At 42.5% G+C, this 20,102-nt stretch overlaps 1 protein-coding gene and 1 non-coding gene across 5 annotated transcripts in view; both read left to right on the forward strand.

The window, feature by feature from the left end:
• The window catches only part of DMD (dystrophin), a 2,360,554-nt gene that overhangs the window by 479,812 nt on the left and 1,860,640 nt on the right, over positions 1 to 20,102 (forward strand). For all 4 annotated transcript variants that reach the window (XM_066250305.1, XM_066250306.1, XM_066250308.1 and 1 more), the window contains exons 5-6: positions 6,910 to 7,002; positions 17,822 to 17,994. In XM_066250305.1, coding sequence (XP_066106402.1) covers positions 6,910 to 7,002; positions 17,822 to 17,994 — 266 coding nt within the window. The remainder of the gene's footprint in view (positions 1 to 6,909; positions 7,003 to 17,821; positions 17,995 to 20,102) is intronic.
• Positions 19,308 to 19,383, forward strand: TRNAV-AAC (transfer RNA valine (anticodon AAC)). Its single transcript has one exon. It is a non-coding gene; the product is annotated as a tRNA-Val (tRNA).

The following is a 20,102-nucleotide window of genomic DNA, read 5'->3' on the forward strand; positions in this document are numbered from 1 at the left end:
CACCTCAGGTGCTAAAAAATAGCTCGGTTATGGGCATTGGTCCCAAACAGTGGTTGCCCTGTGTATCCTGGACGGGATGTGTGTGGGAGTCTGTCTATCTATCTCCCCTCCTCTCACTTGGAAAAGAAGAGGAAAAAAATGCAGCATGTTGTTATAAAATGCAGATTTCTTAGGAGTTCAGACTTGTGAAAAAAGTTTGTTGTCCCTGAAAATTATTTAAACGTTTTTGTATTAGCTCATGAGACCTGTGTAACTGATCTTCCCTACTCTGTTTTTCCAGTGCCTCTAAAAACTAGCCCAGGGTTGTTCAACTTATCTAGTACTATTGTGTCTCTACATCACAGTGACTTCATCCCTCCCTACTACTGGTTCCTACATTCCTTGAGTTTTAAAGCCCCTTCAGAATCCTTCCTCAGTTTGTTTCACAACTTCACTCCATGCCACATTGTCCCTGAGTACACTTCTAATTCCCAATCAGGTAATATCTTACCCTCATCTCCACATCTTTAGTCACATAGGCACATTTATTTCCCTTTTTTTTAAAAAGTGAGAGGAGGGGAGATAGAGAGACAGACTTCTGTATGTGTCCTGATGGGGATTCACCTGGAAGCCCTCAGTTTGGGCCAGTGCTCTGCCCATCTGGGGCCATACTTGCAACTGACTATTTTTAGCACCTGAGGTGGAGGCTCCATGAGCCATCCTCAGTGCCCGGGACCAATGTGATTAAATCAATCGAGCCATGGCTGTGGGAGGAAAAGAGAGAAAGAGAGATAAAAGAGGAGAAGGAGAGGTAGAGAAGCAGATGGTTGCTTCCTCTGTGTGCCCTGACTGGAAATTGAAATGAGGACATCCATACAACCAGCCAACACACTACCACTCAGCCAGCTGGCCAGGGCTGGGAGCATTTTATTGATAAGCCTTCCCCACCTGTCCCTTTATGTTTCTCAGTCTTTATATTCCTTCTTTACTTGTTCAATCAATACTGAATATCTCTTCTTTCTTTTGTTTACTTTGCCACAATAATTTATTTTTCTCTACTGGGTCTCCAGGAGACACAAATGCCTACCTAATTTTTTCCCAATACTTACAAATTAAGTTTTATTGGAACATATCCATTCACATTCCTTTAGATATTGTCTGAGGCTTCTGTGTATGTGTGTGTGTGTGTGTGTGTGTGTGTGTGTGTGTGTATGTTTGTGCTCTAATGGCTTTTTATTATCTACTCAACTGTGGTAAAATATATATAACAAATTTACCATTTAAACCATTTTTTTTTGTATTTTTCTGAAGCTGGAAACGGGGAGAGGCAGTCAGACAGACTCCCGCGTGTGCCCGACCGGGATCCACCCAGCACACTCACCAGGGGGCAATGCTCTGCCCCTCGGGGGCATGGCTCTGTTGCGACCAGAGCCACTCTAGTGCCTGGGACAGAGGCCAAGGAGCCATCCCCAGCGCCCGGGCCATCTTTGCTCCAATGGATCCTCGGCTGTGGGAGGGGAAGAGAGACAGAGAGGAAGGAGAGGGGGAGGGGTGGAGAAGCAGATGGGCGCTTCTCCTGTGTGCCCTGGCCGGGAATCAAACCCGGGACTTCTGCACGCCAGGCCGACGCTCTACCACTGAGCCAACCAGCCAGGGCCCCATTTAAACCATTTTTAAATGTACAATTCAGTGGCATTAGGTCCATTCCCACTGGTATGCATTCATCAGTACTATCCATCCCCAGAACTTTTCATCACCCCAAAAGTGAAACTCTTACTCATTAAACACTAACTCCTTAATCTCATCTCCTCTAACCCCTAGTAACCTCTATTCTACTTTCTCTATAAATGTGACTATTCTAAGTACCTCATATAAATGGAATCATGTAATATTTGTCATTTTGTGTCAGGCTAATTTCACGTTAGCATAATATTTTCAAGGTTCATCAACATTGTAGCATATGTCAGAATTTCCTTCCTTTTTAAAAATGAAAAATATTCCATTGTATATATATATACCACATTTTGTTTATTCAGTCATCTGTCTAGGGCAAATTGCATTGTTTCCACCTTTTGGCTGTTGTCAATAATGTGTGTATGAACATTGGAGTGCAAATATCTGTTCATGTGCCTACTTCTAGTACTTTTGGGTATATGCTCAGAAGTGGAATTTCTGGATGCTACCTAATTTTCATTAGTTTTTATTATGTGGCCTGCTATTAGCTTATGAGCTTTTTGACATTAGAGGTTCTACTTCACTCTTCTTTATTCAGAGCTGAGCACAGTATCTGAACATAATGGAGCCTGGCTCTTAGGAGGGAGTTTATGAGGATAGGAAATGGAGAAACCACCGCCCTGGGCACAGTCAGAGGGCTATCCACAGAGTGGAGTGGGGCTGGAGTCGAAGTGCTGGTGGCTTGCTCTCAGTCTCTGCAGGATGACCCCCATGGCAAACTCAAACATAACTACCAGCCGTGATTCTCCCTGTGTAAGTCTATTTCCTAAAAAAACACATCTTCTATATTTAAATAATTGAACTTTCAACAACATACGGTGTGATGATCACTTTCAGTACTATTAAGTTCTAGAAAACAGGAACATTTTCCCTTTTGTGCTCAGTGCCTGACATCAATGTCTCTGTTGTCACACGAGTGATCCCCAAATGAAAAGTAGATCATGGTGCTTTCTTGTTCTTGAGTTATTGATCTCCCCTGGGATCGCTGTTTTTCATTTCCTGATAAATTCTAGAAATTTGTGTATGTTACTCCATGTAATTAAAATGAAAATAATGCCCTGGCCGGATAGTTCAGTTGTTTGGAATGTCATCCCAATATGCCAAGGTTATGGGGCACATACGAGACGCAACCAATGAATGCCTGAATGGGTGGAGCAGTGAATAGATGTTTATCTCTAAAGTCAATTAAAAAATTAAATAAAATGAAAATATTATAGCAAATTATTATCTGCATGTGTAGGACAAATTTATATGACTGCCCGATAATTTAAAATATTTATATTAACTACAGCATACTGAATTAGGGAGGATTTGCATGAGATGCTCCTAAATTTAGCTGTGTAACAGAAAGCATTTGCACTGCAGAAATAAGTAGACATGTTACAGCTTACAATGGCAGCATCCCCTTGACTTTCCTATACCCAAGGAAGTCAAAGTCTATCTTGTTGACCAGCTTTCAGGGCTTCTCTTTGTCTACTTCTCAGTAGAAACTTAATGAAACGTCCACTTAACCTGCTCCTTCTCTGTAACATCCATTATGATACCATACTCACATCAAATCTATTGCATAGCTCAGTAATACCCTCTACTATTAATTTTGTATGGAGTTCATGAAATTTTTCTTCTTTGCCAAGTGAGAGGAGTGGAGATAGAAAGACAGACTCCTGCATGTACCTTGATTGGGATCAACCAGGCCACCCCCATCCAGAGCCAGTGCTCTGCCCATCTGGTACCATGCTCACAACTGAGCTATTTTTTTGCATCTGAGGCAGAGGATCCTTGGAGCCATCCTCAGCATTGGGGGCCGATGTGCTTGAACTAATTGAGCCATGGCTGCAGGAGTGGAGAGAGAGAGAAGGGGAGGGGGAGGAATAGAGTAGTTGATGGGTGCTTTTCCTGTGTGCCCTTACTGGGAATCAAACCCAGGACATCCACACGCCCGGCCAATGCTCTACAGCTGAGCCTACTGGCCAGGGCCTTTGTGTGGAATTCAAATATGGATTTGCATCTTGATATTTTATCTTTATTAAAACAAGTCTCCGTTTTTTCCTGTATCACTTATTTAGTTTAAACCAACAGACCAATACTTTTTATATAGTTGGAATACAAACATCAATTTAAATATTTAATTATCCATTGAACCTGAAAGTGAGTTTATGTGCAGAGTAACTGGGAGTGATTTGACAGTAAGACCAAAGGGTAGCATTTTTATTTTCACCTAGCTTTCTCAGTTAGCTTCGTATTTTCAAGTTATAATTAATACAATTTAGAAAATGAAGATGAATGATGAGGAATGTGTTTTAGCATTGAGTGAGAGAACAGTGAACTCGTCTCAGTGAGGGAAGAAACAAGTAGGAAAGACAGAGCAGTGTGAAACTTGGCTCAGGAAGGGTTTAAAGCCTGAGAGAATGACAGCTTTAACCAAACTGAGTCTCAGCTATTTAGTGAAGGTACCTAGGAGGGGGTGAGTAGAGAACTCTCTGTGGTCACTGTTCTCAGGATCCCAAGGGACAAAATGGCAGGATCCTAGAGGCAGCGAAAGGAAAATTCAACCAAAGGAATCAGTGATCCAAGAATAGTAAATAGGGAGAGAAACCTGAGTTTCTCTTCAACCCTCACCTTGTTCTGACACTTTCATCCCCATTGTATAACCCTTCATTTGCAGTTGCCTATTTGCTTTATGATGATGTTTTTTTCTTTTGAAGTCTCCCTGGATGCTTACTTCTTTTTTTGTGTGTGTGACAGAGACAGAGAGGGACAGAAAGAGGGACACATAGGGACAGACAGACAGGAACAGAGAGAGATGAGAAGCATCAATTCTTCATTGCAGCTCCTTAGTTGTTCATTGATTGCTTTCTCGTATGTGCCTTGACCGAAGGGCTACAGCAGACCGAGTGACCCCTTACTGAAGTCAGCGACCTTGGGCTCAAGCTGGTGAGCCTTGCTCAAACCAGATGAGCCCGCGCTCAAGCTGGCAACCTCGGAGTTTTGAACTTGGGTCCTCCGCATCCCAGTCTGACGCTCTATCCACTGCACCACGGATGCTTATTTCTTAGTTAACCTTTTCACTTTGAGAAAATTGTAAATTCACATATAGTTGTAAGCAATAATATGGAGAGATCCTGTGTACCCTTAACCCAGCTTTACTCCAATGGGAGCATGCTATAAAACTACAGTATGATATTACCATGGATACACTGATACCATCCACCAATACTATTCCTAGCTTTTGCTGTTTTACTTGTATGTATGTGTATGCATGTGTGTCTTTAGTTCTATACAACATTATCACATAGGCATGTGTTGCAGCCATGAGAGTCAAGATGCAGAACAGATCCATTACCACAAGGATCCCTCCCGCTGTCCTTTAATAAACACATCCATCTACCCTACTCATCCTACTCCTGTCCCTAACCTCTGGCAACTGCTACTCTGTTCTCCATTTCTCTAATTTTGTCATTTCAAAATTATTATATAAATAGAATCATACTGCCTGACCTGTGGTGGTGCAGTGGATAAAGCATTGACCTGGAATGCTGAGGTCACCAGTTTGAAACCCTGGGCTTGCCTGGTCAAGGCACAGGCCAAAAGAAACTAAGAGTTGATGTTTCACACTTATCCCCGCCTTCTCTCTCCTCTTTCTAAAATCAATAAATTAAAAATAAATTAATAAATAGAATCATACTGTAAGTAATCCTTTGAGATTGGCTTTTTTGTGTCTTTCTCTTTCTTTTCTTTTTTTTAGATGAGAGGACTGGAGATAATGAGACAGACTCCTGCATGTGCCCTGGCTGGGATCCACCTGGCAACCTCATCTGGGGCCAGTGCTGGAGTAAACAGCTACTTTTAGCACCTGAGGCTGATGTGCTCCAACAGAGCTATCCTTAGTGCCAAGGGCCACATTCAAACCAATCAAGCCACTTGCTGCAGGAAGGAAAGAGGGAGAGAAGAGGGAGAAAAGTAGGAGAGGGTTTGGGAGGAGAAGCAGATGCTTCTTCTATGTGCTCTAACCAGGAATCCAATCTGAGACGTCCATACACCTGGCTGATGCTTTATCCATTGAGTCACTGGGCAGGGCCAGCTTTTTTTTTTCAATCAGCATAATTTTAATGAGATTTACCCAAGTTTCTGTGTGTATGAACAGTTTGTTTCTTTTCATCACAAAGTAATATCCCTTGGTATGGATGTAGCTCACCCTTGTTGTAGGACATCTGGATTGTTTCCAGTTTTGGCTGATACAATTAAGACTGGTATGGACACTTATGTTTAGGGTTGTCTATAAAATTCAGTTTTCATTGCTTGAGGATAAAAGCCCAAGAGTCCAATTGTTGGATTGTATGATGGACACACGTTCAGTTTTGTAAGAAATTACCAAATATTTTCGAAAGTTGCCGTACTATTTATATTTCTGCCAGCCATGCATGAGTGACCTAGTTTCTCCATATCCTCATCAGCATTTGATGTTCTATTTTTTAAATTTTAGCCATTATGATAAATGTGTAATGCTAGCTCATCGTGGTTACAATTTGCATTTCCCCAATGGTTAGTAATGTTGACCATCTTTTCACGTGCTCATTTTCCTGCTGCTTATGTTTAACCTAACTGCCTAAAAATGGGAAGAGCCTGAACAGGAGATAGGATTTGCCTTGAAGAGTGAAGCCCTGTCAGATTTTGATTCCCAAACCTAGTCCTGGATAGAGAAAAGAGAGCTGGCCATTCGCTCCATTGTTTATTTGAATTCTAGTATGTGTTTCTAAAACAAGGGCATTTTAGTCCAATATAGTTTCCCCTAATTATAACAGCATTCCTCTGAGCTAGATAAAAATCTTTTTTGTTTGTTTGTTTCAATTATGTATTAGGAAGCACATCTCAATTTTAGGCATTCTCTATGAATTACCATTGCCTTACATTTTATTTGGAGATATTCTGATGAGCTTCTTTAATCTGCAGTAATCTGTTGATATACGAAAAGTACATTCATTTGCTATCTCTTTGTAAATGTGTTCAGGAGGGCACTTGTCTGTTACAGAAAGTGCACTTACAAATGCATTTTGTTTCATTTTTGGATTACTTTTAAAAAGTGTTAATGCTGCTTAGTTTCTGAAAGTAGCTAATGCAATTACCTTGGCATTTTGTTTTCTCTCCAAATAGACACTTGTCTCTTTTCTCCAAATGTTTTCCCTTTATCTTTAACAGGTTGATTTAGTGAATATCGGAAGCAGTGACATAGTAGATGGAAATCACAAACTGACTCTTGGTTTGATTTGGAATATAATCCTCCACTGGCAGGTAAGAATCCTGATGAATGCTTCTTTCTTGAGTAACATTGCTGATTCTTGCCTTCTTTTTACCCTTGACCTGCAAAACAAACATATACATCTCTATCTCTAACAATACAAAGCCATGTCCACTGTGCTGCCTTTGAAATGAGCACAACAAAGGTAGTTTGAGACGTGAAGGAGCAGTAGATTCTAAAACAGGTTCTGGCGTATTTGCAGGAGTATTTTTCTAAATTGTATATCACTGGGTAGCGATGAGGCAAAAAAGACAAGTCTCGTGGAAAGGGTAAGAAAAATATTTTCTACAAATATGTATCTTCTATTACTTACATTCAAGTGACTTTATATAGTTGTACAAAATGAAAGGTATTTTTCCTGTTCACTACTACCAAATAAATAAGACTGAATCGTGTGTAGTCTTAATATAAACGAATGCCAATGAAAGATTAGTGAGATATGATTATTTGTATATCTGTTATACATCCAAACTGACTTCATAATCTGATTTGGAAATTGCTTTTTTTTTCGGAATTACCTCAGCATGGGGTCTTCTGAATGCCTATATTTATTGTACCTCTGAAAAACAGATAAAACTCATTTGATTCAGTGGAAAGATTATATATGTTTTCAGTCAGACCAACATAAGCTCAAATTCAACTCTAGCATTTACCATCTTAGTGACACTGGGTATAATGCCATCCCTTTCTGGGCCATTAATTCCCTTACTGTCAAAATAGAAAAAAATAATTAACGCGTATATGTTTTTTCTTTTCTTTTTTTTTAGTGTTTGAAAATCTTTTTTTAATTGATTTTTTTATTATTATTAATTTTAATGGGGTGACATTGATAAATCAGGGTACATATGTTCAGAGAATACATCTCCAGGTTATTTTGACATTTGATTATGCTACATTCCCATCACCCAAAGCCCAATTGTCTTCCGTCACCTTCTAACTGGTTTTCTTTGTGCCCCTCCCCTCCCCCAACCCCCTCTCTCTCCTCCCCCCTACCCTGTAACCACCACACTCTTGTCCTTGTCTCTGAGTCTCATTTTTATGTCCCACCTATGTATGGAATCATATTTCTTATCAGAATCGAATGAATGAACATCCATAAAGCACTCATACAGTACAACATTTTCATTAGACGTATACCATATGAATAAATTTGATTGCTTACAGTTTTCCACTCATATCTTTAAAAACTTGGAGGATAATTGAGATGTCTACTTTTTTTACGAGCAGAGATTACTTTTTTATAAAATAGATTTATTGAGATGTAATTTATGTATTAAGAATGTAACTAGCCTAAGAATAAAATTCAAGGTATACCAGACTGGTTTAGTTCTGTTGCCCAAGGCTTCTGAAACTACTTTGAGGATGGAACTGTACTCCCATTGCCGGCCCCAATCCATAAAAGACTTTTGGATAGTTAAGAGTTGTACAACCATCACAACAATCTAATTTTAGCACATTGCCACCCCCCTAAAAAGAAATCTAATGTCCATTTATAGTCACTGACGACTCCCACCCCCAACCCTAGGCAACCATTAATCTATTTTCTGTCTCTGTATGTCTGCCTTTTTGAACAGTTTATATCAATGGAATCATATAATACATTTTTATTTGTATTTTTCTGAAGTGAGAAGGAGGGGGGGAGGTAGACAGACTCCTGCATGCACCCGACTGGGATCCACCCAGCATGACCACCAGGGGGCGATGCTTGGCCCCTCTTGGGTGTTGCTTTGCTGCAATCGGAGCCATTTTAGTGCCTGAGGTGGAGGCCATGGAACCATCCTCAGCACCTGGGCCAACTTTGCTCCAATGGAGCCTTGGCTGCGGGAGGAGAAGAGAGAGACAGAGAGCAAGGAGAGGGGGAGGGGTGGAGAAGCAGATGGTCGCTTTTCCTGTGTGCCCTGGCCAGGAATCAAACCTGGGACTTCCACACACCTGGCTGATGCTCCACCACTGAGCCAACCGGCCAGGGCAATACATGTTCTTTTATATCTGGCTTCTTTCATTGTGCATCATCTGTGAGGTTCAGGTATCACTACTTCACTTGGTAGGGTTGACTTTGAATTTGAATTGTGGGTTGATCCTGCTCGGTCAGACAGCATGTAGAGCACGCAGACAGGAGATATACATTCTCAACTCAGCAGCCATATTGTTTTCCCAACTGATCTCCGTCCTCATATCTTTTTATTCTAAACACTTTGAACAGGCTCAATCCTATTTCAAAGCAATATGGGAAGCAAGAGAGAACAACTACAGCAGCTAACAATACAGAATAGCTCACACAAGCCTCAAATGAGCCCACAATTCCCATTTCTGGACCTTTTTTCATACAGTGATGGTATCAAATAGAAGCAGCAAAGTAATGTAGGGCTCTCCACCCAACTGGTTTACTTCTATTGCTCATTACTTTTCCAAACTACCTTGAGGAAAAAAAAACACCCAGTTTTTCCCCTATTTTCATGAGTTCAGGCCCCATCTTTCCCATTGTATGTAAATTATAATAAAACTGAAGTGTTACAAAATGAAAAAGAAAGACTCAACCTAAGCCTATTTTGTTTATTATTAAATTCAACAGACTTAAAAAGATTTTGTAAAATTGCTACATAGGTTTCTAATGGACTACCAATTGCTTTATTTATCTTAGGGCCTGGTAACAAATACTTCGTGGAGGGACACCAGCATGCCAATGACACTTTGTGTTGGGCAGATGTTGGTTGTGACAAAGCCAGCAGAAAAACTTAGGCCTGAACAGGACCCTTAGAGGCAATTTTAATTGATTTTATCATCAAAACTGTCTTTCATATATTCTCACCCTTTCTTAACTGACCCAAATCCTTTCCTACTCCATTTCAACTCACTGCAAGATAGAGTTTCAAAACTAGTCTGTTTGATATCTCCTTCATTGGCTTGTGAGCCTGCTCACTTTTTATTATTTTTTTTTTTTTTGTATTTTTCTGAAGTTGGAAACGGGGAGGCAGTCAGACAGACTCCCGCATGCACCCAACCAGGATCCACCTGGCATGCCCACCAGGGGGTGATGCTCTGCCCATCTGGGGCATTGCTCTATTGCAACCAGAACTATTCTATCGCCTGAGGCAGAGGCCATAGAGCCATCCTCATCACCTGGGCCAACTTTGCTCCAATGGAGCCCCGGCTGCGGGAGGGGAAGAGAGAGACAGAGAGGAAGGAGAAAGGGAGGGGTGGAGAAGCAGATGGGCGCTTCTCCTGTGTGCCCTGGCCGGGAATCGAACCCAGGACTCCTGCATGCCAGGCTGATGCTCTACCACTGAGCCAACCAGCCAGGGCCAAGCCTGCTCATTTTTTATTATTTGCAGGTGGAGGGGCTTTTGCATCCAGGAATACCAGAAAGACTGCTTTTGCAGTTTTTCCTTGTCTGAGACCTCTCTGTTGCTTTCCCTTCGTGTCCTTGAATCACTGTTTCACTGTGACTGCAATGACCTAGACTCTTCCTAGTCTCTGACTCCATATCTTTCTCTTCCATCACACTGTCCTGTTCTCTTAAAACTACTCAATACACTTAAAAAAAAATTCCTGCTCAGTACCTCTCATCATAAGGCAATGAATCCCCAAATATATTTTCATCAAGAGTACATATTTGCCTTCCTATTAAATAGTCAAAGAAGCCCTTGAATCTCAGCAAGGATTAAAGGACGCTCTGGCCAACCTAATGTACTTTCCAGAATTATCAGATGAAGAACGGCATTAAAAGATGGAAACATGTGAAGCTTTTGTTCCAGTGCCACATACTCTGTTATTAATAGCACTGTGGAGGACTTCTCTTTGAACTCATAAAAACGGAGAAATGCAAACCCTGTTTCCCCTGTCATTGTTTTTCTAGTTTCCAGTTAAAATTGTTAGCCTGGAAAATAATGCCTATATTGAAGAGTAAGCAGCTCAGAACAAACCTGTGAAGCGGACAACATGTGTTTGGCATCTTTTGCTTCCTTTTTAAAAATTTTAAAACCATCCCTTTAGCGCGTGCTTAGGCTGTCCAGCTCAGTTCTGGCAACCAGCTGGAGAGAAGAACGTATCCTGCTCTGTGGTGTGCTCACGGAGGTCACGCCCCAGCTTTGCTGGCTAACTCAAAGGAAACACTCAATTCCAAGGCCATTTCATGCTGGAATGTTTATGTGATTTGTTATTTGTACAACATACAAGAGAAAGATGGTTTATGCACTGTTGAGAGCCCGTATGTGAACCCCTGCCTACTTATACCTAGTGCCTCCTGTGCTAGACAGTTCTTGCTCTAATCTGCAGGCTTCTCACCTCTATGACCCCTTCCTTGGAGAAGCCTGTCTCTACCCCCTCTTCACATTTACCCCTCTGCTGCAGCTCCCTTTAGTCACAAAGATGGATTCTGGGAAGCAGACTTTGAGTTAATCTGGCAGGATGTTAATTAAGGCATGGCTTCGGGGTTAACACCTGCAGAAGGGAGAGGGTGATTGGAGTGCGAAACAGTCTGGATGGACGCACACTCAACGGCAGCAGGGAACTTGGAGCTAGAATGAATCTTTATTTATTTGTTTTTTTTTAATAATTTTATTTTTTTAATGGGGCAACATCAATAAATCAGGATACATATATTCAAAAATAACAACTCCAGGTTATCTTGTTATTCAATTATGTTGCATACCCATCACCCAAAGTCAGATTGTCCTCTGTCATCTTCTATCTAGTTTTCTTTGTGCCCCTCCCCCTCCCCCTTTCACTCTCCCCCCTCCCCCCGTAACCACCACACTCTTATCAATGTCTCTTAGTCTCACTTTTATGTCCCACCTACGTATGGAATAATACAGTTCCTGTTTTTTTCTGATTTACTTATTTCACTTTGTATAATGTTATCCAGATCCCACCATTTTGCTGTAAATGATCCGATGTCATCATTTCTTATGGCTGAGTAGTATTCCATAGTGTATATGTGCCACATCTTCTTTATCCAGTCATCTATTGACGGACTTTTTGGTTATTTCCATGTCCTGGCCACTGTGAAAATGCTGCAATAAACATGGGGCTGCATGTGTCTTTACGTATCAATGTCTCCGAGTTTTGGGGGTATATACCCAGTAGAGGGATTGCTGGGTCATAAGGTAGTTCTATTTTCAGTTTTTTGAGGAACCACCATACTTTCTTCCATAATGGTTGTACTACTTTACATTCCCACCAACAGTGAATGAGGGTTTGTTTTTCTCCACAGCCTCTCCAACATTTGCTATTACTTGTCTTGTTAATAATAGCTAATCTAACAGGTGTGAGGTGGTATCTCACTGCAGTTTTGATTTGCATTTCTCTAATAACTAAAGAAGATGAGCACCTTTTCATATATCTGTTGGCCATTTGTATTTCTTCCTGGGAGAAGTGTCTGTTCATGTCCTCTTCCTATTTTTTTTATTGGATTGTTTGTTTGTTTGTTGTTGAGTTTTATGAGTTCTTTGTATATTTTGGATATTAGGCCCTTATCTGAGCTGTTGTTTAAAAATATCATTTCCCATTTAGTTGGCTGTCTGTTTATTTTGTTATCAGTTTCTCTTGCTGAGCAAAAACTTCTTAGTCTGACGTAGTCCCATTCATTAATTTTTGCCTTCACTTCTCTTGCCATTGGAGTCAAATTCATAAAATGCTCTTTAAAACCAAGGTCCATGAGTTTAGTATCTATGTCTTCTTCTATGTACTTTATTGTTTCAGGTCTTATGTTTAGATCTTTGATCCATTTTGAGTTAATTTTAGTACAGGGGGACAAACTGTAGTCCAGTTTCATTCTTTTGCATGTGGCTTTCCAGTTTTCCCAGCACCATTTATTGAAGAGGCTTTCTTTTCTCCATTGTGTGTTGTTGGCCCCTTTATCCAAAATTATAGAACGAATCTTTAGAGTTGTCTTCAATGGAATTAAAATGGCTGTCTTTAGACCATTTCCTTTCTTTTTTTTTCTTTGTTTTTTAGCAAGAGAGAAAGAGAGAGAGAGAAGAGAAAGAGACAGGAAGGGAGAGAGATGAGAAGCATCAACTGGTAGTTGCAGCACCTTCGTTGTTCATTGATTGCTTTCTCATATGTGCCTTGATGTGGAGGGGGGGAGCTCCAGCTGAGCCAGTGACCCCTTGCTCAAGCCAGTGACTTTGGGCTCAAGCCAGTGACCTTGGGCTTCAAGCCAGCAACCTTTGGGCTCAAGCCAGCGACCATGGGGTTATGTCTACGATGACCTGCTCTAGCCGGATAAGCCTGCACACAAGCCGGTGACCTTGGGACTTCGAACCTGGGTCCTCAGCATCCCAGGCTGACATTCTATCCACTGCACCACGTCCTCGTCAGGCTAGACCACTTCCTTTCATCAGTCACTAGATGTGGGTTGTCCTAGGAAGGGCATGACCACAGTTGAAGTGACTGGGCAATCCAGATAGTACCTGAGTGGACTGACAGCTGACAACTGGAGCAACAAGCCTTTCTTTGAAGGAGAATCTTGGTGGTGCCTCTCCATGCCCAGTGCCCTTTATTTGCTTAGTTAACTCCTAGTTACTTTTTGAAATCATTGCTCAAAGATATTTCTATTTCATCCTTTGAAAAACAGATGTATAACTGTATGCACACATACATATGTTTAAATTGATTCTTCCTCTTTTATGGACAGTAACCCTGAGTGGGCAATATTTTGCTGAGAGACCCACCTTAGGGCCAGCTCAGTGTCTGACTGAAGGTTGCCCCTTAATCAAGATTTCTTGAAAACTGTCTTTTTTTTTTCCCCTTAAGTGAGAAGTGGGGAGGCAGAGAGACAGACTCCCACATGCAGCAGACTGGGATCCACCCAGCAAGCCCACTAGGGGGCAATGCTCTGCCCATCTGGGGCCATTGCTTCATTGGAACCCGAGCCATTCTAGTGCCTGAGGCAGGGCCATAGTGGCATCCTCAGTTCCCATGCCAACTTGCTTCAGCTTTGGCTGCAGGAGATAGAGAGAAGGGAGAGAGGGAAGGGTGGAGAAGTAGATGGGCGCTTCTCCTGTGTGCCCTGACTGGGAATTGAACCTGGAACTTCCACATGCTGGGCCGATGCTCTACCACTGAGCAAACCAGCTAGGGCCAGCAACTGTCTTTTATGTAGGAAAAGAAGAACTGATTATTTGCTATTGCCCTTTATTATTATTTTTTTTTCTCAGCCATATCTGCACCCAAGCAGAATCGATACTAATGAGGCTGAGGCTGATAGCTGAGTAAGTGACATACGATCGTAAGGGAGTTTTGCATTGAATACTGAGTTGTCCTGTGAAATTAGGTGCATGCAGGGCATTCTGGCCAAGTGTTTCTCAAATGAATCCCATTCACCACTGGAGGGTTGGTTGCTTGATCATTGCGGATCCATCATCACCATGGAGCCAGTATCTGCTGATTCGAATGCAGGTTCTGCACAGGCACAAAGTACACATCTAGCAATCACTGTCCATGGAGGTTGTGTACTTTATAACTTTAGAAAATGATGAGAAAAATTATATCTCTTTCATAACTATTTGACCTATTTTTCTTTTTTTTCACCAAGTGACTGACGAAATGAGCAGGTCAGGAAGGAATTAAGAAAACTGGATAATCCTCCTCTAACTAATACATTTAGCTATCAAGGGATGGCGATAAATATATGCAAACATTTCATATCATTACCACATTTACAAAATATCATCCTAAATCCTTTGCAAGTATTTGAAAGTTAGATTTAATAGTCCATCCTAAAATTTGCATTGAATCTTTCATTAAAAGATGACTAACATTGGAGATGTTAAAATATGAATTTTCCCCAAGGGCATTTGTCAACTTCTGCATAGCGGAAGAAGCAAACTAAAATGTCATATTTAGAATACACAGTAAATATTCATCATCTGATCAAATGGTGGTGGTAGATAGACCTTACTCGAACCAAAAGGAAAGCCCTTGGTGGTAAAGTCTAATCACATTTAGTGATATACTTCCTTCAAGTATATAATAAGGAGCATGACATATAAAGAAGTAGCCTAGTAATTATTCCTGTAATAGAACATAGAGACGGTCTGTTTTATTATGAGGTGTCATTGCATTCTTGGAATGTAGAAAAAAAATGTTTAGAATAGATTTAGGCATCAGATTAATAAAAAGAATGAAATTTCGAAATACAACCACCTTCTCAGTGGCATTTGCATCGTACAAAACCTACAAGAAAACGTTCAGAAAACAATAAAAAAATACAATCAAGAGTCTGGCCGTTTTTCTTCTTTCATCAAGGCTGGGTTTCCACTTCTCTTCTGGCTATGGGATTGGGGATTGGGGGGAGGGGAAAAGGAGGAGGGGAGAGGGAACCCGGCTGCTGCTGACAGGGTTGCCACAGCCCTTAAAGCCACCGGTATTTCCACCGGGACTCTGTTGGCTCCTCCCATCTGGCACGCCCTGCCCCAGCCCCGCCCCTGCCCCGCCCCTACCCCACCAGAGAAACCAGGTCTCGCCTTATTTTCCTTTGTTGTCACCCAGCCTGCTCAGCTGCCATTTTCTACCCCCCAACTTGCTGGAGTTCCAGCTGACCCTCTACTTCCACTTTGGCAACACCAGGTGACTAAACCACATGTGGCGGGGTTTGCCCTGGCTCATGGTGGCCCTGCTGTGCTGTGCGAAGGTAGCACTCACCTACTTGGCCATCTCCATCATATCCAGTCCTCGGACTGGGCTTCCGAGGCCTCGGGTGTCGGGGTCTTTGCCTCTAGCGGGCTTGCCGTTGACTTCTTGATTTCCATCGACTTGGCCAAAGCCCTCCAACAATAGGACTCCACAGGCGAGACCATAGCTGACTTGGCGGAAGGAAAGGATTATGACTGGTGGTTTCCAGCCACACGGGACCTCACTGCTGCACTTGGCGGACAGGTGACCTCGTGTGGAGGGAAGGAGGCCGTGGCTTGTCCAGGAGCCGCAGCTGCTGTTACTGAAGGACAGGCCTCCGCACAGCCCCAAGGCGAAGTTTCTGAGCCCAGCACACAACCCAGCACACCTTGGCTTGCACCGCCCGACTCATCTGCCCGTGAGGGCATCCTGAATGTTCTGCACCATCTCTCCATGGTTGTGCAACAGACCTCAGCCCTTTAATTTCTGCCAAAAATAAAGACCAGAGGCCAGAGCAGATAGAGCCTGCAGAGGTGGGGGGAAGTGGGAACCAGTAAGACAGAAACCACTGCAGGGCCACCGGGCCAGACCCCAGTGGTGTTTTGTCTGCATTTATTGCTTCTTTTCGGGCGAGGCACTTGGTTGAGAATGATCTTTTCAGGGTTCTTTTATTCAGGGGATACCAGTTCCCTCTTCATTCTCAAGGCAGGGAGAACACTGACCTTTGTGCTACCAGGTTAGAGAGTGGCTCTCTGTGCCACGACTTGGCACCTCACACCCTTAGAGACCATGTCTTTCGGTGTCATGGCTATTCTGGGTCTGAGACCATTTCATAGAAAAGCTCAGACACTTGCTTACCCCATTGAAATGATCAAGGGTATCAAATGTTTAAGTAACAGTGACAGCGTCCAGGGTACCTAGACAGGCCCAGCCAGACCCTCTTTCCCTGTGGGCCCCCCCAGCAGATGAGAGGTTTCAGCTCAGGACAGTGTGCCTCTAGACACCAGAGCAAGTCTCCTGACCACCTCGGGAGAGGTGAGCCGTGCCTTCTGTGTTCACCTAAAGGACCTATGCTGTGTATGTATCTTCAGTGGGATTTTGTAACTTTTTTTTTTTTTTAATACAAAAGCAGCTTCTTAAATGGCATTTCCTGCGGCCAGAGGGGCCTGGTAAATGATCCAGAATTCTGGAGCCTTGCTTTGGGCATTTCTTAACCTTTCTACTCTCCTATGTGACTCTCAGGTTGAAAAAAGGCATAGTGGATTAAACCAGAATGACTAACACAAACAAATCACCACAAAACAAAAACCAAGGCGACACATTGACAGCTTTTAGGGATAAATATTTTTTTCCTTTCTTTTGTTGATGTTTTTGTTCTTTAAATATGCAAAGTCATTTCTATCCTTTTCTTTTCCACTTTGGCCAGTAAACATAATTTGTATTATTTTAAGTGATAGTGCAAACCTCAGGGTTTTATCTTCTTATAGTTTGTCCCTGATTTTTTACAACAACCTTGTATGTATAGGTAAAGAAACCTAAAATTGTTATGTTGCCCAGTTAACACAATTCATTAATAGCAAAGACAAAACCTAGGCTTTAAAAAAAGTAAGCCCATTCTTTTTGCTACTGTGCTAGTCTTCTTATCCTAAAACCACTAATATATCTTAAGTCCTGGTTAACAAATCTAATGTTTTATATACTCTCTTCTCTAGCATATCTTTTAAATCAGGCGTCTCCAAACTACATGCGGCCCCCTAAGACCATTTATCCGGCCCCCCACTGAACTTCCGGAAGGGGCACCTCTTTCACTGGTGGTCAGTGAGAGGAGCACTGTGGCGGCCCTCCAACGGTCTGAGGGACAGTGAACTGGCCCCTTGTGTAAAAAGTTTGGGGACCCCTGCTTTAAATGGTAGATGATGATCAATTCTAAAAATGCAAACTTAATAATTTAACATGGCAGAATCCAGAAGTGATATTAACCATATTAAATCATTGGTGTATCACAGATGCCAACCAATCAGAAGAGACTCCTAATTATAATGGCCTCAATCCTGGTAGAATCTATTATTTCTTTTTACTAATTGACCCTAAAATTCCCATTATTTCTTAATGAATATAAAGACATTCAAACATACGTTTATGTGGTTCTTGTTCAGGGAATGCATTTTCTTATGAAAATTTCTTTCCAACACACAGGTCAAAAATGTAATGAAAAATATCATGGCTGGATTGCAACAAACCAACAGTGAAAAGATTCTCCTGAGCTGGGTCCGACAATCAACTCGTAATTATCCACAGGTTAATGTCGTTAACTTCACTACCAGCTGGTCTGATGGTCTGGCTTTGAATGCTCTCATCCACAGTCACAGGTAAGGAGACTGCTGAGACATTGAATCATTTTTATAAGTATTGGTTAAGAGATGGATATTTTTTCTCCATTGTGGTTCCAGATCATTTCCCACTATGCAATGTGTTATGTGTGTTGACCATATTGATCTAACCATGCATTGGAATGCACTGAATAAAAAGATCCTGTTTTGAAAGAAGGGGTGGAAAGCAGGAAGCATGAATTTAGAATAGTTCTTGTTTTATGTGCCTTGATCGGGCAAGCCTAGGGTTTCGAACTGGTGACCTCAGCATACCAGGTAGAAGTTCTTTCTACTGCACCACAGCAACACAGGCTGTCCTGTTTTTTATGTTATATATTGTTTAGTTATTGAAATATTACAATGACTGGGGCACAGATGTGGTTATGGTAGAGGAGAGGGTCAATATTTGACATTGGTTTTCTGCCAGAAAATCAAGGTTATTATTTTTTTTTTGTATTTTTTCTGAAGTTGGAAACGGGGAGGCAGTCAGACTCCCGCATGCGCTCGACCGGGATCCACCCGGCATGCCCACCAGGGGGCGATGCTCTGCCCATCTGGGGCATTGCTCTGTTGCAACCAGGGCCATTCTAGCACCTGAGGCAGAGGCCACGGAGCCATCCTCAGCGCCCAGGCCAACTTTGCTCCAATGGAGCCTTGGCTTCGGGAGGGGAAGAGAGAGACAGAGAGGAAGGAGAGGGGGAGGGTGGAGAAGCAGATGCAAGCTTTTCCTGTGTGTCCTGGCTGGGAATTGAACCTGGGACTCCTGCACGCCAGGCTGATGCTCTACCACTGAGCCAACCAGCCAGGGCATCAAGGTTATTTTTTAACTCTGCTAAGAATTCACTTGGTTTTTCTATACAAATATGTTAGTATGAGTTTAAATTACAGAGCTAAAAATGGTTTCATATCTCATGTGAATGGCTGTAGTAAAATTAATTACCATCATCAGATTAATAATTAGAAATAATAATTTCACCTGTTTCATACACACTTAGATAGCAGATACCATAAGGATTTGTGTGTGTGTGTGTGTGTGTATATATATATATGTATATAGTAAGTAATTTTTTAAACATTTAATTTATTTATTTATAGGCGAGAGGAGGGGAGATAATGAGGCAAACTCCTGCATGCACTGTAACTGGGATCCAACCGGCAACCACATCTGGGGTGGTGCTCTGAGTACCCAGCTATTTTTAATACCTTACGCTGATGGCTCCAACAGTGCTGTTCTCAGCGCTTGGGGCCACATTTGAACCAGTCCAGCTGCTGGAGGGCTGGAGGGAAAGAAGGGGGAAAAAGATGGGGGGAGAGCCCTGGCCGGTTGGCTCAGCGGTAGAGCGTCAGCCTAACGTGCGGAGGACCCGGGTTTGATTCCCGGCCAGGGCACACAGGAGAAGCACCCATTTGCTTCTCCACCCCTCCGCCGTGCTTTCCTCTCTGTCTCTCTCTTCCCCTCCCGCAGCCAAGGCTACATTGGAGCAAAGATGGCCCGGGCGCTGGGGATGGCTCTGTGGCCTCTGCCTCAGGCGCTAGAGTGGCTCTGGTCGCAACATGGCGACCCCCAGGATGGGCAGAGCATCGCCCCCTGGTGGGCAGAGCGTTGCCCCATGGTGGGCGTGCCAGGTGGATCCCGGTGGGGCGCATGTGGGAGTCTGTCTGACTGTCTCTCCCTGTTTCCAGCTTCAGAAAAATGAAAAAAAAAAAAAAGAAAAAAGATGGGGGGAGAAGCAGATGGTTGCTTCTCCTGTGTGCCCTACTGGGATTCAAACCCAGGATTTCTACACACTGGGCTGATGTTCTACCACTGAGCCACTGGCCAGGGCCAAAATTTTATTTATTGATTTGAGAGAGAGAGAGAGAGCGAGCCAGGAATATTGATCTTTTTCTGTATGTGCCTTGACCGGGGATTGAACCCACAACCTCTGTGCTTTGGGATGATGCTCTAACTAGCTGAACCATCCCTTTAGAGCACTGTAATTTTTTTTATATTTCAAGGTTAAAAGAGGCTCTGAGTATCTTAGCAACTAGGGCAAAGAGCAGACCACAATTGATTCTATGACTTAGTACTCAGAATATTAAAAGAAACAATTGCTCCCGAACACCGA

Source organism: Saccopteryx bilineata, chromosome X, assembly GCF_036850765.1.
Source record: "Saccopteryx bilineata isolate mSacBil1 chromosome X, mSacBil1_pri_phased_curated, whole genome shotgun sequence".
NCBI lineage: Eukaryota > Metazoa > Chordata > Mammalia > Chiroptera > Emballonuridae > Saccopteryx > Saccopteryx bilineata.